Source organism: Alexandromys fortis, unplaced genomic scaffold (assembly GCF_014885135.2).
Source record: "Alexandromys fortis isolate MF-2015 unplaced genomic scaffold, M_Fortis_MF-2015_v1.1 scaffold_1, whole genome shotgun sequence".
Classification (NCBI taxonomy): domain Eukaryota; kingdom Metazoa; phylum Chordata; class Mammalia; order Rodentia; family Cricetidae; genus Alexandromys; species Alexandromys fortis.
Window position 1 is genome coordinate 12,949,752 of NW_026067927.1, and position 24,750 is coordinate 12,974,501.

A 24,750-nucleotide genomic window follows, 5' to 3' on the forward strand; every position below is an offset into this window, starting at 1 on the left:
TACAACTGGTCAGATGACCTTCAAAGAGAGACTTGGAATTTTAAGATTTAAACCCTATCCTGGGTGGCAGGAGGGATGGCTCAGTAACTAAGTTCACTGGCCGAAGGAGGGAGTTCTATTCCCAGCACCCACGTGGTGCCTCTAAACGCCAGTAACCCCTGTTCTTGGGGATCCGACAGGCACGCATGTGGTACACATGCAGGCAGGCAGGCAAACATAAGGGAAAACAGATCTTTCATTCACACTGAATGAATCTTCTGCTTTCCACTAGTAATTTGTCTCCATTTATCATTTTATTGAGTTGTGTCGCTAAACTTAGTTTGTTGAGGAACAGGCTGTACCCCAAAACATGGTAACCATGATCTTCTTGTCCATGATACCACACACTGCTTCCCAGTCGTTTCTTCTAGCCAGATGTCCTGGGTCAGACTCTCAAACCCTCACTCCCATCCACTCAGTGGGAGACTCTGGAAATGCATAGTTAGTATCTGAACTCTCTACCCAGGTCTGCATGCCAATCCCCGGCCAGCTGCCTCAGAGTCCAACCTGCAGCACCTGCCACGTCCGCTCCGTACCCCACCCAAAAGCACGTAAAATATCATGAGCTTGGTGGATTGTTTGCATGTTTGTTTTATAAATTGATTGTGAAACTCTACAAAGTGTGAAACTTTGTAACGTGATCAGGTTATTCTACTAAGTGCAAAATTTGTAATGACTGGGCTGGAGAGATGGCTCACAGGCTAAGAGCACTGGCTGCTCTTCCAGAGATCCTGAGTTCAATTCCCAGCAACCACATGTGTCTCACAACCATCTATCATGGGATCTGATGCTCACTTCTGGTGTGCAGAAGTACGTGCAAACAGAACACTCGTATACAGAAAATACATAAATAGATCTTCAAAAGAAAAAAAAAAACCTCTCCTAAAACTTTCCTTCCTTCTGCCTGATGAATGAAAATGAGGACATGACCACTCCTAGGTACGGTTGAAGAGGTTTTTATTGTAGATGAGAGGAAGGGCACCACCAGAAGCATCTGGAAGATTCCAGAATGAATATGGCCAGCAGAATAGACCAGACAGGGCCACAAAAGGAGAGGGAGTCGGGGAGAACAAAAAAGAGGGGAGAGGAGGGAGGACAAACGGACAGAGAGGAGCTGAGGACTAAGGGGCCAAGAGAAGAACAAGAGACACATAGCCAAAATGGCTGAGTTTATATAAGAAAGAGAAGCGGGGCTGGAGAGATGGCTCAGTGGTTAAGAGCATTGCCTGCTCTTCCAAAGGTCCTGAGTTCAATTCCCAGCAACCACATGGTGGCTCACAACCATCTGTAATGAGGTCTGGTGCCCTCTTCTGGCCTGCAGACATACACACAGACAGAATATTGTATACATAATAAATAAATAAATATTTTTTTAAAAAAAAAAAAAAGAGAAACGGAGGGAAGGGAAACAAGCCCAGGACTGGAAAGATTTAGGGTAAGGGACATGGGGGGCGGGGGGTGACGAGAAATGCTGAGATGCCAGGACTCAACTGGGTGTTAACAGGTTCTAGGAAAGTCTGCAGTCAGCGTCCAATTTGATGTCAACAGGCACCTCAGCCCTTTGTCCCATGTTTTGTTGAGACTTAACACCTATCGGATGACAGTCCTTGAGGAACCCTTGCTGGTGCCACCCCTTTGTGTAACCTCTGCTTAGAACCCTTGAAAGGTCTCTGATGCAAGTTCAAGAGGGCCCTGAGATGGATTGCTGGTTGTATGGAGCTTATTAAAAGTCATTAGAACCATGGACAACCCAGACAACAGCATAGCAGGGACTCTGAGGAGAGTTGAGGCTCTGGCACCAAGAAATAGCGGCAGAATGTCTACAAACAGGAAATCAATAGGCAGTCGGTTTCTTATACCACCCTAAGGAGGAGGAAGGCTTCCCAGCATAAGCCTGGATTCAGCCCCTCTGATTCCCAGGCTAGAGGCAGGGTGGGGGGTGGGAGCAGGATAGGAGGCCACCAATACTCCTTTGATGTAAACTCCCTACCCCATGTGAGAAACACTGTTACATAGAGATCCACAGACAAGGATCAGAACAGTGCCTGTAGGGGGTGTGTGTGCTGTAAGTATCGCAGCGTGGGCAGCGGCTGGATTCCCTTACAGCCTTACACACTTCTGGACGTGTACGTGAGGCTATATAGATTTAAGTCAGTTGCGCGTGACCCTTTACTTCTGGAATCAGTTCCCCAAGCCTCTCTGAGTCAACGCTCCATTCAATGACAGCCCACCCACTTGTCCTCGCAATAGCTGCGTAGAGAATCATGCCGGCTTTCATCTAGATCTCTGGCTCTGCTGCCTCCGGTTCCCATGTAAAAGCTCACCAGCTGAACGCTCGCCACGTATAAGACAGGAGATGTTTTCCAATGTCGGCCTTCTTGTTCTACAGGAGCATCCCTGCAGGGTGCACTTATCCTCATTGATCAGATAAGGAAGCTGAGACTCAGGAAGGTCGAAAGAAGAAAGGAAAATCATCTGCTGCTGGTGGAGTGCTTCTCTGCCTCTGAAATTAAGGTTCCAGTAGGGGCAAGAATCGAACGAGCCGGCTACAAGGTCATCACAGGAGATGGCATGGGCAGCAGGTAAGTAGGTGTCAAGTGAGTAGGGCCGAGGAGTGAGACTTCTTTGCATGCTACCAGCTTCTCACTTAGGGTACTGCCCCAGCTGGGCTTGTATGTCCTCACCTCATTCACCCTTTCCTGACCACCCCTTCCTCCCAGGTCTGGCCAACACTGCATCCATTATACCTGGTACAGTGAGGCTTAGATCGCCCTCTAGTGACCCCAGAATATATTAACACCTGGCGTCTAGTCTGACCGACTCAACTGGGAAACACTATCATTGGAACTGAGCATCCTCAGGGGCCCAGGTTCTATACCAAGTTGAGGCTGGGGCCCAATCCCTCCACATGCATCCTGTAAAGCATACCACGTCTGCTCTTCGTGTATTCGCCACGCACTACGGTACGGTACACGCCTGTACTCGGTGATGGTTTGCGAGTCTCAGGCCTGGAGATTGACACACAGACACGGGGACACGGGTCGTCCTTGAATTCCCCAAGAATGACCCCTTTGTGTTCAGGGCAGCTTATATCGGGATCCTTAACTGATAGCCACGCCCCAGCCAAACCCACCAGAAACCACTCCTCTGCCATCAGGAACTCCTGAGGGTCTCGTACTCAAAGCAGCTGCAAACACAGGAAAACAATTTGTTTTGCTCAGAGCAGCTGCAAGCATTGGAAAACAAGTTGTTTACAGAAAATTCAGGGTCTGGGGGTCCACAGCCCCGACACATCCCTATCTCAGACACTCCCTTAGTCCGTCCCTCTCCGTGCGCTCCAATTTCTTAGCCATCATCTCTACTGCCCACCCCTGTCTTAACCTAGTCTCTCCTTCCTACTAGGATCCTTGAGAACAAGAAAACTCACAGGAGTATATGAACTTCCATGGCTTCCTCCTAGGTTTTCAGGGCTGGCGAGTTTCCCACCATCTGAAGCGAAGTTCTAAGGGGTGTTATGGTGAAGCTGAGCTGGCCAGAACCTGATCTCTTACTATGACTTCCTGTCCAGACTCAGAAAGCAGGGAGAGAAGATGCTGAATCTAAAAACGGCAACTTCCTAAAATGAACTTTAGGTTCAAACGACACTGAGACCAGAAGCTGAGGAAAGGCAGAGGCTAGGGAGTCCAACCAGGGTTATTTGCAGGATCATCCTTATCCCCACCCTCAGCTTTGGGGCATCATATGAGGACTGCTGATCAGGCAGAAGGGTGAGGACAGGAGCCCAACTCCTAGAGATACAGTTCTGGGTCTGTTTCTTGGTCCCAGTGGAGAAATGGATCCCAGAGAAGAGGACAGAAGGGTAACGGGGAGAATGCTGAGACCCAGCAAAGCTGCAGCCCAAATGGCCACCTCTCCAGCGCCTTCCTACCTTCTGCTCCACCCCTCCCGCCTCTCATGCACAGCGCAGAACAAGGCACCTTACAGTATCCAGAATACTTTTATTGCCAAAATCGAGGTACAGCTTGCTCAGGGCCCCAGACAGGGGGGGCCACCACTCAGGTGAGAGACAGATGACAGGAATGTGCTTAACAAGGGGAATCCAGTGCCAGAATCGTTGTGGGAAGGCAGTGTATGCAGTCCAGCCTGAAAGTGGTTTGGGGACCCCAACCTAAAAGTTGACCAAGTCTCAATCCATAGTCAGGTCCACTGTCCCTTGGACAGACCCAGGCTCACCATCCCGGCTGTCACACAGAGACCATGCAGCATCCCTGGGACAAACAAAACACCCCTAGCTGGGACACTATGCTCCTAGGTCTTGGGGACCCTTTCAATTCTCTGAACTAATTCCTGCAAACCAAGACCTGTTCAGTTGCTTGGTGAGAGCAAGCACTGGGCAGGAACTCTACCACCTCTCAACCCCTGTGCCAGCCCAAGTGGGTTGTAAGACCCTACAGCAGGGTGCAATAGGGTGGTGGAGTCCTCAAGACGGTGGCTCAGAGAAACTCCAAGCAACCACAGCTGTCCCCTTGAGTTCCTTTTCTAGGCCCTTCTCTCTTTAAACTACAGTCCCAGAACCTAGAAAGCCAGCTTCAGTACCGGGACCCACATTACAACCAAGGAGAGCAGGAATCCTAGGACATGTCCCCCAGAATTGAGGGGTCCTCTGCTGCCCAATCCAGAACCAGGACCAGGATGCTGCAAGAGGTGAGAGGTAGGAGTGGAGTCTGAACAGCCCAGGACCTGGAGGAACCATGGGGAATACAACAAACTGCCCTGCCTGCAGGGGCGCTGGGCTGCTGCCAGGAAGCCACACTCAGGATGTCCACCGGCGAGCTCACAGGGAAGCTAGCAGCCCTAGCCAGTGTGTGGGAAGGTCACCCGACGGTCACTGTGGAACCTCAGCTCACAGGGAGGATGGGGCCCAGTGGGCAAGAGTAGAAAGGCCAGAGAACTAGGAGGACTGCGTGGTCCGAGGTGGGGACCGGGGTAAGGAGCCAAACAAGGCAGCCTACAGAGCCAATCTGAGGTCAATAGCAGCATTCGTTCCATCAAACGTCCTTTGAATCCACACTCATCTCTTCCTTCGTCACTGCCATTATACATAGGACATAGGAAGGATGAGAAGCAGCATTCCCCCGAGGCAGATGCCTCACAGCCTAAGACCTAGAAACTTGAACAATAGTCATGAACTTTACCAAGCTTGTAGGTCAGAACCAAGAGAAGCTCCATGGTCCAGCCATCCAGCAGTCCTGCCTGGCACAAGAATCAAAGCTTGAAAAGCACTCGTTTCAGATAAGCCAGGGTAGTGGCATTGGCTAACATCTCGATGTGTTCACTTCCTGGCAGCTCCTGCAATGATACTTTGTGCTCTTGGCGCTTCTGCCAGGCCTGGCACTGCAGGACATTCTCCAAGTTGACGGTGCCGTCACCATCGCCAAAGCAGATCTTTGGGTCACGGTCAGGAAAGCTCTCGTAGTAGAAGGAGTCTGGCGTGGGGACGCCAGTCCCATAGAGGCAGTGCAGCTCCACACCTGGTGGCGTCATGGTCTCAACTAGCCCTTCTGTGTCCTGCCGCATCAACCAGCCGTCTTCAAATCCGATGTCCTGGAAGAACTGGCGATAGTCACGGAGTGTGTAGTTACTTGTGGGTGTGTGCACAAATACCTTTTCATGTGACCATGTGTGGTTGTATGGCAGTAGCCAGCTGGTGGAGACAGCGGATCGCTGCTGCTCCCGGATCTTCAGTGGCCCAATAACAGGGATGCGATTGTTGTCTCCTGGAAGGAAAGCAAACTACCTGAACAGCAGGTTCGCCAACACTCCAGAATCTTAGACTGTTAGCCATCATCATGATCTCCATTCTGCACCACTGCCTTTTATTTTTTTCTTTTCTTCCTGTTTTTTTTTCCTGTATGTGGAAATTATACATCCATATCTACATGTTCCTTACGTATTTCTTCAGCAGAGATTCAGCCGGCGGCACTTTGCCTCCCCCTCAAGTTATTTATGTTTGTTCATCTATAAAGTGAACCCTGTTACATACGTGAGTTAATTTATTTACTTTCCGATCTTAGAAGTCAGAATTTTGCTATAGCGAATCTTAGCTGGACCCTGAGAGGTTTAATAGAACTTAACCCCCAAATAAACCTCAATACCCATGGGCACTAATTTTGTCTAAGGTGAAGCGGCCAAGTCAATTGGCCGGTTAGGGTGTTTTTGTTTGTTTTATCACACTGACCTGTGTACTTGCCTTTCCTTTCCTAGGTCCAGATCAGCATTCAGTCAGCCTGCTTTCATCCCACCCATCTATAGTGCACTTCTCTAAGAGGCCAGACGTGCTAGAAGCAAGGCAGTTGGGTGGGAAGCTGCTGCTGGAGTCAGCCATAGCTGGAGTCAGCTAACATCTGGAGTCAGCTCTTCCCATTAGCCAATGAGATTTTCAGGGCCTGAGGCAGCTTAGAAAGGAGTTACTCACTTGTTCTAGAACTACCATCACCCATTATCCAACACTATCTGAAGGCAGCAAGCCCTTTTTGGCCAATCCCAGCATCTCAGCTTTGCCTGCTACCTCTAGAATCCTTGGGGAAAGGGAAACCCCAAGAGTCCATGGATCTCTCTCGCTCCCACCCCTGGATTTCTAGGGCTGACAGCAGTTTCCTAACATCTGAGGTAAAGATTTACTGGGTTTTACAGGAAAGCTTTGAGAGGGCCAATGCCTGAATTCTTACCATGTCTGCCTATCAAATTCTGAAGGCACCCACATGTCTCCCTGTAGGCCCAGGAACGGAGACTCTGATGACTCCTCACTGTATTTAAACACCTGAGCCATGAGCTCATTGTCCACTCAACCCAGGATCACTACTGGGAGAAATTCTGAACCTGACCCGATCGTAATGTTCAGATGAGCAAGCAATTTAGGCAGTACTAGTGACGGCAGGAATAGTCTAGAGATTCCTGAGACAGTTCTGGTTCACAGTCCCCAAGTGAGGGGGCCCCAAGGCTGCCACTCAGTCATGGTGGAAGGAGAGTGGCTCCTTCCTGCATCAGGAAGCTCTGCCCCGTGGCAGCCAGGCAAGCAGACCCGGCCAGACCCACGCCTGCTTCCTCCCAGTAGCGCCTGCCCACAGAGGCAGGTGAAACTCATAAACAGGAAGTGGTAGTCAGCCTTCCTCCTGTGAGGAAAGTGGGGCTGGGGTAAGGAAGACTTGAGAAGGGACCCCCACCCCCAAAGAACTGTGGGTCAAACCAAGTTCTGCCAGCCAGGTGCACAGCACTGTGTATGTTTGTGTGTGCGTACACATAAGCAAATACTGTGTGACCCACAGGTATGCCACTCTCTGTACACGTCACAGCAGAGCACGGGTCACAGGGCCATCAGCTAGAAAGGGGAAAGCAGGAGTACTGTTACATTTCCTTGTTATTGCTTTGTGGGAGGGGAGGGTCAAGACAGGGTTTCTCTGCATGGCCCTGGCTGTTTTGGAACTCGCTCTATAGACCAAACTGGCCTAGAACTCCCTGCCTGCCTCTGCCTCCCAAGTGCTGGGATTAGAGGCGTGTGCCACCCCACCCCACAACTGCTTTCTTTTAAAGTGTATGTGTGCGTGTGTGTGTGCCCATGAATTCGCGCTACAGCATGCATGTGGAGGTCAGAGGACAGCTCATGGGAGTCAGTTTTCTCCTCCTATCATGTGGGTTCTGGGAACTGAATTCAGGCCCTCAGATCTGGCAACAAGTGCCTCAACCTGCCGAGCCACCTCACCAGCCACAGCATTAGATTTTCTGTGGAGAAAACAAGATACTTGTTTTGGGGTGGGAGAGATGGCTCAGCAGTTAAGAGGTCCTGAGTTCAATTCCCAGCAACCACATGGTGCCTCACAACCATCTGTAATGAGGTCTGGTGCCCTCTTATGGCCTGCAGGCAGACATACAGGCATAGCACTGTGTATATAATAAATAAATATTAAAAAACAAAAGCTGGGCGATGGTGGCACACACCTTTAATCCAAGCACTTAGGAGGCAGAGGCAGGCAGATCTCTGTGAGTTCAAGGCCAGCCTCGTCTACAAGAGCTAGTTCCAGAACAGGCTCTAAAGCTACAGAGAAACCCTGTCTCAAAAAAACAAAAAAAAAAAAAAAAGAGAGACTTGTTTTTCTTTCTACCTGACTACTGTGTGTATATGACATGCATGTCATTTGTGGAGTTGGCTCTCTTCTTATACCTTCACACTGGTCCTGCAGATCAAACGCAGGTGGTTGGGCTTGTACAGCAAGCTCCTTTAACCACTGAGCCATCTCACTGGGCCTCCAAAAATGAAATGGAAGGCCACTCGAGAAAGAAGGATGTTTTAGTCCAGGGAGCAGACATGAAGGATGTTGGCATAGCATGAAACCACAGAAAAAGAGAGGAGGCATTTCTGGGAACAGCCATGCATGAGTGGACAGGGAGGTCTTACCTGAAGCCAGGACGCGCAGGGTCTTGGCCACACCCCCCCAGGGCGCACCCAGTGAAATGAAGGCTTGAATATACTTGTCCTTCCAGGCCTGTGGTTGCCGCTGCAGAAAGTAGAGCGTGTACATGTTGCCCATGCTGTGGGCGACCAGCACCACGGGGCCCCCATACATCTGGTACATCTCCTCGATCATCTCTCGGAGGGCCAAGAAGTAGGGCCCGTTTTCATCTGCAGGCCAGAGCCAAGCAGGGGTCAGGCTGGAAATGTCCTGGGACCTGGACCACGGGCAATCCACAGGCCAGACCCAGGACTAGGGGGTGCAGAGAATGTTGGAGCCTAAGTAGGAGCAGACTAGTTCCCCTAAAGGTTCATGAAGAGGACCAAGAGGCTCATTTTCCCCCTCGGTCTTATCCTCTACCCCTACCGAGCCTCAGAGGGTCCTGGGATGTGTGACAGGGAGGACAAGGCAAGACTGGTCAGAGCTGGTGGCTGCCACCGCTGCACTTGCACTGGGCAACAGAACCCCAGATACAGGGAGAGCCCAAGGCCAATTAGTGGCCAAGACTACCTTATCCCTGCCTCCTAAGCCCTCAGGGACAGAACAGGGGTGGGGATGGAGGGAGATTTCTTACTTGGAGCTCGGCGCCAATCATAGGGAGCCCCTCGGAGATCTCCGCCCCGTGTATAGCCCCAGCCCACAAAGCTCTCCACCATAGTGAAGAAATAGGAACCTACAGACAGAAATGCAGAGAATTACATAAAGTATAACCCGTGTTCCCTGCCCACACCACACCCACAGTGACATCTGTCTCCCTGAAGCGCCCACTAATCAAAGTCAGCTCCCAGGCTACCCCTTCAAAGCAATGTAGCATTTTCCACATGCTGGAAGCCCAGCAAAGCCCAGAGCCCCCAGCTACATGCCCTGGAGACCCTGAGCAAGGCTACCTACCCACATTCCTTTTGCTGGGGTCTAAGAACTCCAAGGAGAATGTTTCCCCGAAGCCAGGGACACGCACATCCACACCATCAGGAAACTGGGTGGCCCGAGATGTTCTGTTATAAACAAGCCTGCCAGGAGAAGATATCAGTAACTCAAAGGTATCACCATGCTTAGTATGTCTCAAATACTGTCTGTCCTTCTGTCCTGTGACCTCAGTCATACTCCAGCATCACTCCTGGTTTGGTGGGAGATAGAAAAGAGATGAAAAAAGTAACAGAGCAGGTTTATAAAACACAGATTTAGCAGAATGGTGGTGGCACACACCTTTAATCCCAGCACTCAGGAGGCAGAGGCAGGTGGATCTCAGTGAGTTTGAGGCCAGCCTGGTCTACAAAAGTGAGTTCCAGGACATCCAGGACTGTTACACAGAGAAACCTTGTCTCAAAAACAAAACCAAAAAATAAATATTTTGAAAAAAAAAAAAAAGCAATCACAGAAAGCTGACAGGACCCCAACACTGATCCAAATGACAGGGTGCGAGGCCACTCTCTCCAGCAGATAACCTGCAAAGTGCGGGAAATTGTTGTGGAAAGCCGACGCAGCTGTGCGTAAGATGAAACTCTAAACAGGGCAGAGGAGCAACCAAGACAAAAAACTCTTTGCAGCCTTAACCTATGCCTCTGCTGGCAGTGCCTGAGGCCACGCATCTCCAGGCCAGAAATAGAAATGCAGATCAACAGCCCAGGAATAGCTGCAATCGCACACTGGAAAGAAAGTCAACAAAGAGAGGGCAGCATGGACAGCAGGGAGGGGCTGGGTGCCCTGGCTGGCAGGGCAAAGCTTTTAACCGACGAAGTTCTAATCAGCGCAAACAAATAGCCGGCACCAGCTATGTTCTTTGATTTGGCTGGGCTAGTAAGGGCACTTGTTGCCGGACAGGCGGGGTGGTGGTGGTGCACTCTTTTGAACCCTCTGCACTTGGAAGGCAGAGGCAAGCAGATCTCTGAGTTCAAGGCCAGCCTGGTCTACAGCTACAGGCCAGCCGGGCGCATCAAGAGACCCTGTCTGGAGCAAGGTTGGGGGGAGCAATTGTTGCTCCTGCAGAGGAGCCAGGTTTACTTCCCAGCACATAAGCACCTGTAACTCCCAGTTCTAGGGGATCTGATGTCCTCTGACTTTCACAGCGCTCAGCACACACGACACTTACATATATGCAAGCAAAAACATGAAATAAAATAAATCTAGTCTAGAGACTTCTGTCTGGGAAGGACTTATACAGTTCTGAGTCTGAGTCATCTCTGTGATTTATCACCTGAATGAAATGCCCAGAGTCAGGTTTATAAATTCTTTGAGCTTTCAGATTTTCCTTACCTATAAAATACATTTGTTTGGGCTGGAGAGATGGCTCAGTTGGTTAAGAGCATTGCCTGCTCTTCCAAAGGTCATGAGTTCAATTCCCAGCACCCACATGGTGGCTCACAACCATTTGTAATGAGATCTGGCGCCCTCTTCTGGCCTGCAGACATACATGCAGGAAGAATACTATATACATAATAAATAAATAAAGCTTAAAAAAAATACATTTGTTTTGTTTTGCTTTGTTTTGGTTCTGGGAATCAAATTCAAAGCCTTTTGTATGATACACTGAGTTACACCCCTATCTCCTATAAAACAGGCTTAAAGACAATACCAGTTCCAAGGAGAACCACTTAGTGGTTTTACAATGGCGCAGACCTCAAGAGTGTTCTACTACAAAACTAGATAGTGCAAGCCATCTGTTCAAGTGAGCTCTTGCCACAGTCAAGAGACATAAACACATGAGAAGACAAGACTGGTAAAACACACCTGTGATCCCAGCATTCAGGAGGCAAGCCAGGCTCATCAGTGACCACCTGGGCTACCCTGGGAATTTCCAGCCTGACCTACACCGTGGACCATGTAGTTGCTGGGAATTGAGCTCAGGACTTATGGAAGAGCAGCCAGTGCCCTTAACTGCTGAGCCATCTCTCCAGCCCAAATATAATTTCCTTTAAAAAATTTTTTTAAAGGAGAGGACATGGGATGGAGAGATGGCTCAGGGGTTTGGCTGCTCTTCCAGAGGACCCAGGCTTGACTCCCAGTACTCGGGTGACCAATCATAATAATCAGTAACTATAGTTCCAAGAGATCCAAGACTGGCCTCAGTAGACACCAGGAATATGCACTGAGGCAAAACATTCATACACATAAAATAAAATAATAAATAAATCTAAAGGAAGGAGAAGACCACTCCTACCACCACCACTGGCTGCTTTGGCAAAGCACCCTGGTTCAATTCCTAGCACCCATACATGGCAGCTAACAATCATCGAAAACTCAGTACCAAGGGATTCAATACCTTCTTCTGGCTTCCTCAGGCAATGCATGCATATGGTACACAGACACACAAGAGGGCAAAAACACCCCCACACACAAAATAAAAAGAAAGAAATCTTAAAAAATAAAAAAATAAAAAGGAGAGGTGGAAAAGGGATGTCTTTGGGAGGAGCTGGATATGATCAAGATACATTGTACAGCCCAGGTGTAGTGGTGCATCCTTCAATCCCAGACTTGGGAGGAAAAGCAGGTGGATCTCTGAGTTCCAGACCACCCTGTTCTACATAGTGAGTCCCAGGACAGCCAGAGATACATAGTAAAGCCCTGTTTTGAAAAAACGAACAAAAGAATACATAGTATAGTAGATCCAGTCCTAGGGGCTCTGACACCCTCTTCTGGCTTCTGTGGGCACTACACACACAAGGTTTACAGACATAGAGGCAGGCAAAACACCCATAGACGTAAAATAAAGAAAGAAAAAGGGACTAGGGAGATGGCTCTCTTTAAAACCCAGGTTCAATTCCAAGCACTAATGTGGTAGCTCGTAACCATCTGTAACTTCATGTCCAGTAGACTGATGCCTTCCTCTGACTTCTACAGGCATGCATATAGTGTATATTTATACATACATCCAGGCAAAACAATCATACACATCAAATAAAATAAATAAATCTAAAAATAAATTTCGGGGCTGGAGAGATGGCTCAGTGGTTAAGAGCATTGCCTGTTCTTACAAAGGTCCTGAGTTCAATTCCCGGCAACCACATGGTGGCTCACAACCATCTGTAAAGAGGTCTGGTGCCCTCTTCCGGCCTGCAGGCATACACACAGACAGAATATTATATACATAATAAATAAAATATTTTAAAAAAAATAAAAATAAATTTCGAAAAGATATTGTGGCTGGGCAGTGGTAGTGCAAGTCTTTAATCCCAGCACTCAGGAGGCAGAAGTAGGCAGATTTTCTATGAATTAGAGGCCAGCCTGGTTTGATCTACAGAATGAGTTCCAGAATAGTCAAGGCTACACAGAGAAACCCTGTTTTGGGTATATATATAAAACTGGCAAAAATAATCACCGGGAAAACCACTTGCCATCCAACTAAATGCTTACTTCATAGCCCCCTTAACTTCATCGGCTGAAAACCACTGATATGCTCGCACATCTGGAAATCAAATTCTGTCTGTGTCTGGGTCTTGAGACAGTGTTCTGCTACTTAATCCTGGCTGCTACCCATTCTGGAATTCTGTAGACCTAGCTGGCCTCAATTATGACAACTCTCCTGCCTCAGCTTTCCTCCCAAATGCCGCGATTATAGATATACCACCATACCCACAGTCCTTCTCATTTTCAAACATATTTGAGGAAGGAGGGGAGCCGCACTGAGTCTGTGGACAGTGGCTAGCCAAAAAAACCCTGAGTCTAGGACTTGATGGCTAAACTAGAGAAGGGAAGACCAGGAGCAGCAAAAAGAAGAAAATTATTCCTGAGTGTATGGAGCTAGTCAGTGCTGACCAGACCAGATCAAGAGCTAACGAGCCCAGAAAAGAGGGGTACTTTTCCATCTACTGAGGAACGAGAAGGACGAGGACTCTAAAGACCTCTCTAGGCCCCGCAGTGGTTCCCCCATGGGTGCGCGCCATCCCCACCTGATATTGTCAATCCAGCAGTCAATGATGACAGGCAGAAGCAGCTCAAGGTTCAGCCAGAGCGTGAAGTAGCTGTCCGTCTTCTTGGAGCACAGGTAGTGCACGACCTTTGGCTTGTCCAGCTTTGCTTCCAGCTGGTTACCCAGATCACCAGGCACTGCAGAAGAAGAAAAAACAGGCATGGGTCCGAGCCCTGCCAGGCTGGAGACCCCCAAGAACCCTGCAGTCTGCGAAAGAGTCATCCAGAGGGGACAGACACCATGGCACCCAGGCTGGACACCATGGCACCCAATCTTTGCAATACCACTCCGGAAGTTGAAGCACAATTCCAGGTTTGGAAAAATCAAAAATAGGGAAACCTGACAGAGAAGCCAGGATACTACCTTCATGTAGAAAAAGCTGCTACTAGCTAGGAACGGTGGTGAGTATCTGTAATTCCAGTACTTAGGAGGCTGAGGCAGGGGGATCGAGTGAGTGAGTCTGGGCTACACAGTGAGATCCTATTTCAAAGCAAACAGAAACAAAAGCCAAGTTCATGGGAAAGAAGTCTGCCACCACATACCCTATGGAGGCTTAAAGAGAGGCCTGATATGCTTGGGGGAGCCCCTAGAACTCTCTCGAATAATGTGGAATATAAATGGCCTCCCTAGATCTTCACTGGAACTTCCTGGTAGGCCATTCAGAAAGGGGTTCAAGCCAGTCACTTCCCTGGGAGGCTGTGATTCCCCTGTGATCTCAGCCTGGATTACCCCTTCATATAATAATGATGGTTTCCACATATTCAACGCAATGCCCATCAAAATCCCAGCAAAATTCTTCAAAGGCCTCGAAAGAACGGTACTCAACTTCATGTGAAAAAGCAAAAAACCCAGAATAACCAAAACAATCTTGTACAATAAAAGAACTTCTGGAGAGCATCACAATCCCTGACTTCAAACTCTACTACAGAGCTACAGTACTGAAAACAGCCTGGTATTGGCATAAGAACAGACAGGAGGACCAAGGGAACTAAATAGAAGACCCGGATGTCAATCCACACAACTTTGAACACCTGATCTTTGATAAAGAAGCAAAAAATAGCAAATGGAAAAAAAGAAAGCATATTTAACAAGTGGTGCTGGCATAACTGGATATCAACATGTAGAAGAATAAAAATAGACCCATATCTATCACCATTCACAAAACTCAAGTCCAAATGGATCAAAGTCCTCAACATAAAGCCAGCCACACTGAACCTTATAGAAGAGAAAGTGGGAAGTACACTTGAATGCATTGGCACAGGGAACCACTTCCTAAATAGAACCCCAGCAGCATAGACACTGAGAGAAACAATAAACGGGACCTTCTGAAACTGAAAAGCTTCTGTAAAGCAAAGGACACGGTCAGAATGGGAAAAGATCTTCACTAACCCCACATCAGACAAAAGTCTGATCTCCAAAATATACAAAGAACTCAAGAAATTAGACACCAAAAGAACACATAATCCAATTTAAAAAGTGGAGTACTGCCTGGCGGTGGTGGCGAACACCTTTAATCCCCGAACTCGGGAGGCAGAGGCAGGTGGATCTCTGTGAGTTAGAGACCAGCCTGGTCTACAAGAGCTAGTTCCAGGACAGGCTCCAAAATCACAGAGAAACCCTGTCTTGAAAAACAAAAACAAACAAACAAAAAAAAATGGAGTACAGACCTAAGCAGAGAACTATCAACAGAGGAATCTAAAATGGCTGAAAGACACTTAAGGAAATGTTCAACATCCTTAGTCAGCAGAGAAATGCAAATCAAAACAACTCTGAGATTCCATCTTACACCTGTAAGAATGGCCAAGATCAAAAACACTGAAGACAACTTAATGCTGGAGAGGTTGTGGGGTAAAGGGAACACTCCTGCATTGCTGGTGGGAGGGCAAGCTGGTACAGCCCCTTTGGATGTCAGTGTGGCGATTTCTCAGAAAATTAGAAAACAGCCTTCCTCAAGACCCAGTAATTCCACTTTTGGGTATATATCCAAAGGATGCTCAATCGTGCCACAAGGACATGTGCTCAACTATGTTCATAGCAGCTTTATTTGTCATAGCCACAACCTGGAAACAACCTAAATGCCCTTCAACTGAGGAATGGATAAGGAAAATGTGGTACATTTACACAATGGAGTACTACATAGCAGAAAAAAATAACGACATCTTGAATTTTGCAGGCAAATGGATGGAGCTAGAAAACACCATTTTGAGTGAGGTCACCCAGAGAGAAAGACAATTATCACATGTACTCACTCATAGGTGGTTTTTAAATATAAAGCAAAGAAAGCCAGCCTACAAACCACAATCCCAGAGAACTTAAACAACAATGAGGACACTAAGAGAGACTTATATAGATCTAATCTACATGGGAAGTAGAAAGTAGAAAAAGACAAGATCTCCTGAATAAATTGGAAGCATATGGGGACCTTGGGGAAGGGCTGAAGGGGAGAGAGGAGAGGCAGAGAGGGGAGCAGAGAAAAATGCAGAGCTCAATAAATACCAATTAAGCCGGGCGGTGGTGGCGCACGCCTTTAATCCCAGCACTCGGGAGGCAGAGGCAGGCCAATCTCTGTGAGTTCGAGACCAGCCTGGTCTACAAGAGCTAGTTCCAGGACAGGCTCCAAAACCACAGAGAAACCCTGTCTCGAAAAACCAAAAAAATAAATAAATAAATAAATAAATAAATAAATAAATACCAATTAAAAAAAAAAAGATGGTTTCCAAGGTTAACTGGACTCAGATCATACTCTGTTGAGGAGGGGTTTTAAGGCTCATGGGAGTTTCCCAGAATCTCAGAACTACAGCTGGTATTAGATATGTACCCTCCAGGTTTAAGCCCGGCCAGAAACAATCAAGCAGGGTCTCTCTTTTTTTTTTTTTTTTCTTTTTCGAGACAGGGTTTCTCTGTGGTTTTGGAGCCTGTCCTGGAACTAGCTCTTGTAGACCAGGCTGGTCTCGAACTCACAAAGATCCGCCTGCCTCTATCTCCCAAGTAAGCAGGTCTCTTGAATCTACCCGTAGGCCGTGGACATAAGACAAAGTGCTAGGCCAGAAACTAAACCTAGAAAAGCCATGCTCTTATGTTTCCCATGTTTTTGTTTCTCGACAAGGTCTTGCTGACATCAAAAGCATGATTTTCCTGCCTCTAACCTCCCAAATGCTGGCTCGGGGAGGGGGGGCATCTTAAAAAACACACATGAGAAAAGTTTACAACGGTACCAGCAGGCCCACCAAGGCCCTAGGCCTTGCTAAAGGCAGGAAGTTCCAGAAGGTAGAGTTCGTGGAAGCATGGTAGAGAGAGGTGTTGCTCGTGACTGGACCTCAGTAACATGCAGCCACAGGCCAGGGTGTGACCGAGTTCCAAGCATGGTTGGGTCCCGCTCTTATCAATCTCTTTGGTCCACACAGACCCCAGGCCCTGGCAACACCAAGTCCACACCACTTGAATTGCTAGTATTTAAAGTCCCCACAATCTATTTCCTCCCATTAACATTATAGGCCGCGTCTACCTGCTATAGGCCGCATCTACCTGCTATAGGCTACCCTCTGGACACTGCAGAGAAAAAACCTCTTTGAAGACCCACGGTTACTAGAAACCTCACCAGTGACTTTGAATGTCCTTGTCTTCTGAGTGTCGTGGGAAGGTGAGACACCTGCTTTCCCCTCCCTTCAGGACTCAGGTGAAGACAGCAAGAAATTCCCAGCGTGGAGTCTCTACAAGACATGCTTGTGAGCTGGGCATGTGAACTGGTCACTGTCTCCATCCACCAAAGGGGAAACGAGTGAAAAGAGGAAGCCGCCAGATACCCCTTGCCCTGGTCAGGCTATGTGGCTTCTAAAAATAGCAATGGCCCCTTCCTGAGATACTTGGTGCCTGAAACAAGGACAAGAGCCAGGCAAGCCACACACAAAGCTCTTACTTAACACCGCGAAGGGTCATCTTCATATAAATTTTAAAATCATGAGTACTTATTTCGTGTGTACGCTATGTAGAGGTGAGATGAGAACACACCACAGCACGTGTGCGGAGGACAACCTGCTGGAACTGGTTTCATCTGGGGATGAAACCCGGCCTTCATGCCTGGTGGCAATCCCTTTGCCCACTGAGCCTTCCTGCATGCCCTCTTTATTCATTTCACAGATGAGAAGACTCAGGCTGAGCGGGATACAAATGGTTTGCCTAAGGTCCCATTCCCCTGGCCCGGGGTCAATTTTCTGACTTCTGCTGCCTCTACCACTAACTCAGGACCCACACGTTGTGCCTAAGGAACAAGAACAGCTCTCTCCGGTCTGAGTTACTGGCAGCAGCCCCAATCCTTGAAAAGATGGGCAGGCTGAAGATACAGATGTTCAGATCGTGGTGGAGTCTGAGGCTTCTCTGCTATGATTTAGGAGAACCAAGACCGGATGGATTAATGGGTGCAGTTAGCACCAATTCCTCCAGGCGTGGTGGTGCACACCTTTAAATACCAGCACCCTGGGAGGCAGAGGCAGGTAGATCTCTGTGAGTTCAAGGCCAGCCTGATCTACAAAGAGAGCACAGGGCTGTAGAGTGAGCCTCACTCTCCCCTCCACAAAAAAAGGTGGCAAACGTGAATGTGGTCAGAGAATGCACACACCCAATGCCAAGGCCCTCATTCTTGGAACTCCTTCGGCTCGCACGTGACTTCTTCACACTGGTCACCAGGGTAAAGTCCAGATGACCCCGTAAGTCACGAGCTCTACACCATGCCTGCCTCCCGCTTCCCCTGAATCCCATTCCAACCAGCCTGGAACCATCTTCCAAGCACACCTAGTTCCAGCATACTCCAGGACGGCCTCCTTGGCATCTACCCACCCAAGCTGACTCTCAGAGTCTGTGCTGACCCTACACAGACCTCATCCCTGAGAGCCATCCTGGAAGCTGAGAAAGGCAGGTTTAAGTGTGAACAAATCTCAGAGTGAACCTAGGTCCAGAATCCCCCAGTCATCTCCTGACCTAGAATGCTTACTTCTTGTTGTTGACGGGTTTCACTGCGTAGCGCTGGCAGTCCTGGGACTTGCATTGCAGATCAGGCTATACCTGGCTCCGAGATATGAATGCCTCTGCCTCCTGAGTGCTGGGATTAGTGTGTGCTGCCATGCCTAGCTTACAATGCCTATTGAGGCTTCCCAGGACCACTTTGCCAGTCAACACTATCCTTCTACGAGCTGCAGTATCCCTATTAAACCATTCCCTGCAGTCAGGCGTGGTGACACATGCCTACACGCCTGCCTTTAATCCCAGCACTTGGGGGATGGGGGCGGGCAGGGGCAGGTGAATCTCTGTTAGTTTGAGGCCAGCCTGGTCTACAAAGTGAGTTCCAGAAAAGTCAGAGCTGCTACCCAGAGAAACCCTGTCTTGAAAAGACAAAACAAACAAACAAACAGTCCCAGGAGAAGGAGCACAGGAACGCATGCTCCAGCAGAGTAAGTAAGTAACAGACGCTTCAGCAGGTCTCTGTTCAGTGGCTGGCCACGGAAACACTAGCTCAAGAGAGCCAAGGCAAACAGAAGACTTCCAAAGATTTTATCCTGGCCTATTAACTCAAGGAAACGCTGTTGATTCTTGCTCAGCTGCCAATCTAAGACCAAAGAGTGAATCCCCAGGCAGCGTCACTGGCCTCAACACAGCCTGGAATAACCAGGTCTTAGGGGAGGGAGTAAGGCATGCTCTCTGAATCCCTAACACTTGTTCATGGCTATCGTCCCAACCCTTTCCTCTGTCTTTTCTTGCCTTAGCCATCCTATCTCCCTTAGTCCCGCTCCCCAAAAGTCAATGTCACGCATTTCCTAAGTTCAAAGCGAAGGGAAATGATGTTGGTAGTCAGCAAAGATAGAACTTGCTACTACTACCCATGCCCTGCAAAACACAGAAGACCGATGCCTTCTAGGCAGACTCGGACCAATTCTGAGACTACTTAGAAGCCCTCTGAGGTAGGGTCGAGCTGCCTCAGTCTTTACAGCTAAGAAATGGGGACATGGTGAGGCAAGGTTTGGAGGTGATGCAAGTAGGTGGAGTGGGAAATCGGACAGTGTACCCTTTACCTTGGCTCTCATCTTTTAGAGGGTGGTTGACCACACCCATGTCCAGTATGGAGGAAGGTGGGTTAACTGACCCGACCCAGTTTAAGAGACCAAAACACTCTGGGTATGGTGCTTAAAGCACGGGGAAGTCGGGCCAACCGACCCTGGCTGCCCTGAATCCTGCAGTACCCACCCACCATCCCACCGCACGCGAGTCTCACCCAGAACCACCGGGGGGTGACGCTGGGCCGGGAGAGCCATGTCTACCAATATCATTAGCAGAAGCAGGGAAACCAGAAGGCCACTCCGGAGCTGGGTCGCGCGACAAGTGAGGAGGTGGCGATCCATGGCGCGAGACTGGCAGCAGATCCAAGGGGCTGCTTTAGTGATTAGGGATCGTGCCTAGGCCGGGGCCACAGCGCCGCGCTTAACCCCACCGCTCCCAGCCACCAGCCAATTAGGACCCGCCTCTTGCCAAGGCACTACCAATTGGAACTCTCCTCCACGAGCGTCCCTCCCACTCAAGCTCACCACGAGTCCTTGCCCACCCCTGGCCTCGCTGCTAGACTGTGCTGCGCGCCGAACGCATCGATCGGCAGACGGGCGCCGCCTGGCTCCCAGCTATCGTCCTGCCATCAGACACCCCCACTTCACGGTGTCTCCAACACTGCCCTTGGTACTCGAAGTCCACTCAGGTAGTCCTCATTCCCGATTCCTACCTCTAAGGTCCGAAAACCAATCGAGCCAAAAGAGCTCCATCATCTACTGTGACTGAGGAACCTCTCCTAAAGCAAGGAAAGAGGAAGTGAGTCCTAGGTAATTCGTTCGTTCTTGAAACTCAGGTCACCAGCAGCTGACCAGGACCTTTGTACAGCCTTCTCCCTGGCATCCTCAGGGGCGTCTCGTTTCGGCCGCCCATTCCCGGAGAACTTCGACTGTCTGCCTTCTGGGTAGAAATACAGGTGCAACCCAAGAAACGGGTCCGGGAGAAGCTAGATCAACAACCTGTTCCAAATGAAGGGTCTGTCACTCGATTCTAAGTGCGGCAGGTGGAGTAGAGTTGGAAGTGGTTTTAATCGGAAACTCTAAACCATCTATTTGTAAGTTCCCCCTGCTAAGATCTGGGCTCCGGAGCTTGTGTTGGTACGTCACCCCCTATCCATGCAAACCTGGGGACTCATGAAGGGTGCAAGATTTGAGCCAGGAGCTGGGTCCCGAGGCAGAGGCAGCCTGGGCTGAGGCTCAACACTGGTAATAAGCCAACTTTGTGAAGTAGAGTTAAGCAGGACATTTGAGAAATGAACCTCTACACACTTCCTTCTGAAGGCCAGTTGCACCCTTGGGACGCTGCTTAGTCCCAAGATTTCTGTCCCACCCTTCACCTCTTCCTTCCCTCTTCTTGGTAAACATCTGACCCGTGTTAAAGTTGTTATAGTTAGTTTTTATAGCAAAATGGGAAGTTTTTAAAAAAGATCTGTTTCATTTTGTGCGTCTGGGTGTTTTTGCCCGCGTGTATGTATGTGCACTGCATGCAGGCCTGGAGCTTGAAGAAGAGTCTTACCAAATAGAGTTCGCCTGGAACCGAGTTACAGATGGCTGTGAGGCACCACATGGGTGTTGGAAATCAAGCCACAGTCCTATGCAGGAGCAACAAGTGCTCATAACTATTGAGCCATTACTCTTGCCCCAGAAAACAGGAAATTTTAAGGCCCACTAACCACTACCTTAGTCCCCACTTCCCCCACTTCAATCTCTGGCACCAGCAGAGGATTGCTACAGACTGATTTGGTGAAGGTCCAGTAGAAGATCATAGAGACATTAGGCCAAGGTTAGGGACACTGGAAAGTCCAGAGCCAAGAGGCGGAAGGGAGATACTGAAAGGCTTGGTAGCCTTGGACATTGACTAGAATGAACATCTTGCCAAACTAGCTGTTCTGGCCCCTGGAAGAGTGTCACTGTTGTCAACTGAGGTTTAGGTGTCCCACCTCCACAAACCCTAAAAGCGTTAAGAGTCAGGATTACTGGGGAAAGGATGGCAAAAGCTTGTTAGTAACAACCCTTACTCATACAAGAATCAGAAGATGAGACTCCACCTTCTTTTAAAACAAAGGCTCGCCCAACAGTGGTGGCGCACGCCTTTAATCCCAGCACTCGGGAGGCAGAGGCAGGCCAATCTCTGTGAGTTTGAGGCCAGCCTGGTCTACAAGAGCTAGTTCCAGGACAGGCTCCAAAGCCACAGAGAAACCCTGTCTCCAAAAACAAAAACAAACAAAAAACAAAGGCTCACTACACAGCTCAGTGTCTCAGCTAGTTTTATGTCAACTTGGCATAATCGAAAGTCATCTGAGAAAAGGGAACTTCAATTGAAAAAAAAATGCCTCCATTAGGGACTGGAGAGATGGCTCAGAGGTAAAGAGCACTGACTGCTCTTCCAGGTATTCTGAGTTCAATTCCCAGCAACCACATGGTGGCTCACAACCACTTGAATGAGATCTGGTGCCCTCTTCTGGAGCACACGGGCAAGCAGATCACTGTATTCATAATAAATAAAAAAATCTTTTAAAACAACAATAATAAATAAATAAATAAATCTTTAAAAACAAACAAAATGCCGCCATAAGATCAGGCTATAAACTGGGCAATGGTGGTGCACGCCTTTAATCCCAGAATTCAAAAGACAGAGGCAGGTAAAATCTCTGTGAGTTCAAGGCCAGCCTGGTCTACAGAGGGAGACCCAGGAAGGTCAGGGCTGTACACAGAAACCCAACCTGAAAACAAACAAACAACAACAAAAAACGAAGAACAAGAAAAGGAGGAGGAGGAAAAAGAAGACAATCCAGCTGTAAGCAGGTAAGATTGTACAGGATTTCCTTAGCAATTGATAGGGCCAAGCCCATTGTGGTTGGGAACAGCCCTAGCCTGGTGGTTCTGGGTTCGTTAAGAAAGGAGGCTGAGCATGAAGAACAAATCCGTAGGCAGCATTCCTCCATGGTCTCTGCATCAACTCCTGCCAACCAAGCTCCTGCCTTGGCTTCCCTCAGCGGACTGTGATTTAGACTGTGTAAACCAAATAATCCCCTTTCTCATCAAGTTTCTTTTGGTCATGATGTTTCTTAACAACAGTAGAAAAGTAACTAAGACTTTCAGGGTTGTTGTGGAATGATCTTTCTGTACACTGTGAAGATGTGTCTTTGCCAAGGCACCTTCTGGTTGGTTTCATAAAGAGCTAAATGGCCAGTAGCTAGGCAGAAGAGGTTAGGCAGTACTTCCAGACAGAGAGAAAAGAGAGGGATCTAGGCATGGAGGAGAGATGCCAGAGAATACGGAGAGGAAACAGGAAGTGCAAGATGGAAGAGAGGTAAAAATCCATGAGGTAAAACATAGATTAATTCAAAAGATGGTCTTATAAAGCTTGGGACAAGCCTAAGCGATAGGCAGAACTTTCATAATTAATAGTAAGTCTCCATGTCATTTTAAAACCCATCTATATATGGTGCCCAGCGTCAGGCTCAAATATCCAAACACAGGGCCTGAGAAAGCTCAGAAAAGTCTAGACGAGGAGCCGGATGTGACTTTCTAGTCTGCAGTCTCTCAGGCAGACCAGCTCAGCACACAGAAGCACCGCTTCCTGTCACAGCCTGTGGGCTGCAGGCTGGAGCCAGAAGCCAGCAGCAGGAGCCAGCCCCCAGCAGCACGCACCAGCACCAAATGCTAAGCAGAGCCTTGCGGCAGATGACAGTTTAAGATTTGTCTCCTGTGGTCAGAGAAGGCTGCAGGTGCTCAGTGAAGACAGATCCAGACTGGAGGGGAAAAAAACTCTAAATAGGTTTTTAAAAATGTGTGTAAACTTTAAAAAAAAAAAAGAAATAGGTTTATAACTTATAGTTTATAACTAATAAGATAGTCTTTAAAGAGAGAATATAAAACATAATATAAAAATATAATTAAAAGGATAAGCCCCGTAAAGATGGAAAATATACAGGGAATCTTGGTCCTATATGGTGTCTTGTTGACTTTGAATTTTTTTGAATGCTGACTAGTGAATGGCAGCTGCTGAGAAGAGGCACGGGATTGTAGAGGCACTGCTGAATTAAGCCAGCCTAGATACTTTAGGAATGCCTTAACTTTAAAATGGAATTCAAAAAATGTATTGAGTTGGGGAAGAGTTTATGCTTTTGTTTCTGTGAGGAAATAAAAGCCGGTGGATTCATTCAAGGTTAAAGAGAATCAGGTTTGATCAGGGAGACTGCCTGAAAATCATGGTTACTAGGGGCTGGAGAGATGGCTCAAAGATTAAGAGCACTGAGTATTTTTTCAGAGGTCCTGAGTTCAATTCCCAGCAACTACATGGTGGCTCATAACCATCTCTAATGAGATCTGGTGCCCTCTTCTGACATGCAGGCATACATGCAGACAGAATACTATATACATAATAAATAAATCTTTAAAAAGAAAAAGACTCAAACCATCTTCCTTAAACCTCACAATGGCTACAAAATACTCCAAATACACTTGTGGGGAAAAGGCAGAAAAAACTGATCACATTTGAGTAGCTTTGTATCTATGCAACGTGTTTCTTTTTTAACTCTGATGGAAGATGGGATGCAGATGAGAACAGTTTGCATCATTGGAGCAGGCAGCGAAAAACAGACTTCTTGATGACTCTGGGAGATGCAAGACAAGCTATCTCTAAAAATGAGCTGTGGAGCCTCAAGTCATCCTTTTACTTACGAAGGTGGGCCATGCTTACAAAAAGGCATTGCCAAGACTGAGGATCAGCACAGAGGGAGGGACTATGGGTACTGGTACTTTGCATGGTTTCTGGTTTCCTGCAAGGTGTTATTTTGTTTAGGGTGATTAATTTAGACACCTCCTGATTCATTTCCCGAACCATGCCATTCCCGTGATTAATGTAAACAACGGGACTAGCCTCCTTACTCCTATCCGAACAACTATTTAAAAGCCACAAGCCACAAGTGGGCCGGGAGTGTGGGAACTGGAAGGTATAGCTTGATCGGAGGCTCATTTTGTGATGTCACAACTCAGCACAGATATCAGATGAGACTGCCTCAGTGATGCCCAGGAGTCAGAGGCACTTTTATGGGTGAAAATGGGTTTGTAGGAATGCCAGTAAGAAGGTTACCAGGTGAGGTGGAAGAATCAGGAAGGGTTCACTTCAGGGTAAACGGTGTAGGTTTAGGTCATAGTTGCTGCTTAAAACACCTATGCTCTTGAGCCATCTCTCTAAGTTTGGTAA

At 48.1% G+C, this 24,750-nt stretch overlaps 1 protein-coding gene across 2 annotated transcripts; it reads right to left on the reverse strand.

Annotated features, from left to right (window-relative positions):
- Positions 1-4,017: 4,017 nt before the first annotated feature.
- On the reverse strand, positions 4,018-19,952 carry Pla2g15 (phospholipase A2 group XV). 2 transcript variants are annotated; one of them, XM_050143967.1, is made up of 6 exons: positions 19,715-19,951; positions 13,433-13,589; positions 9,438-9,556; positions 9,121-9,219; positions 8,492-8,716; positions 4,018-5,816 (listed from the first exon to the last, which is right to left on the reverse strand). In XM_050143967.1, exons 1-6 carry the CDS (start codon positions 19,839-19,841, stop codon positions 5,305-5,307), a joined length of 1,239 nt encoding a protein of 412 aa, XP_049999924.1. In that variant the 5' UTR covers positions 19,842-19,951; the 3' UTR covers positions 4,018-5,304. The 2 variants fall into 2 exon arrangements, with proteins under 2 accessions (XP_049999924.1, XP_049999925.1); XM_050143968.1 differs by having other exon boundaries at positions 5,572-5,816; positions 8,492-8,591; positions 19,715-19,952.
- Positions 19,953-24,750: the final 4,798 nt, after the last annotated feature.

Excerpts from the sequence above, each read along its gene's own strand:
- Pla2g15 (XM_050143967.1), bottom strand. The coding sequence starts at position 19,841 with ATGGATCGCCACCTCCTCACTTGTCGCGCGACCCAGCTCCGGAGTGGC. Across the intron at positions 13,590-19,714 it reads TCACCCCCCGGTGGTTCTGG|TGCCTGGTGATCTGGGTAAC; the intron begins GTGAGACTCGCG and ends CTTCTTCTGCAG. Across the intron at positions 5,817-8,491 it reads CCTGCGCGTCCTGGCTTCAG|GAGACAACAATCGCATCCCT; the intron begins GTAAGACCTCCC and ends CTTTCCTTCCAG.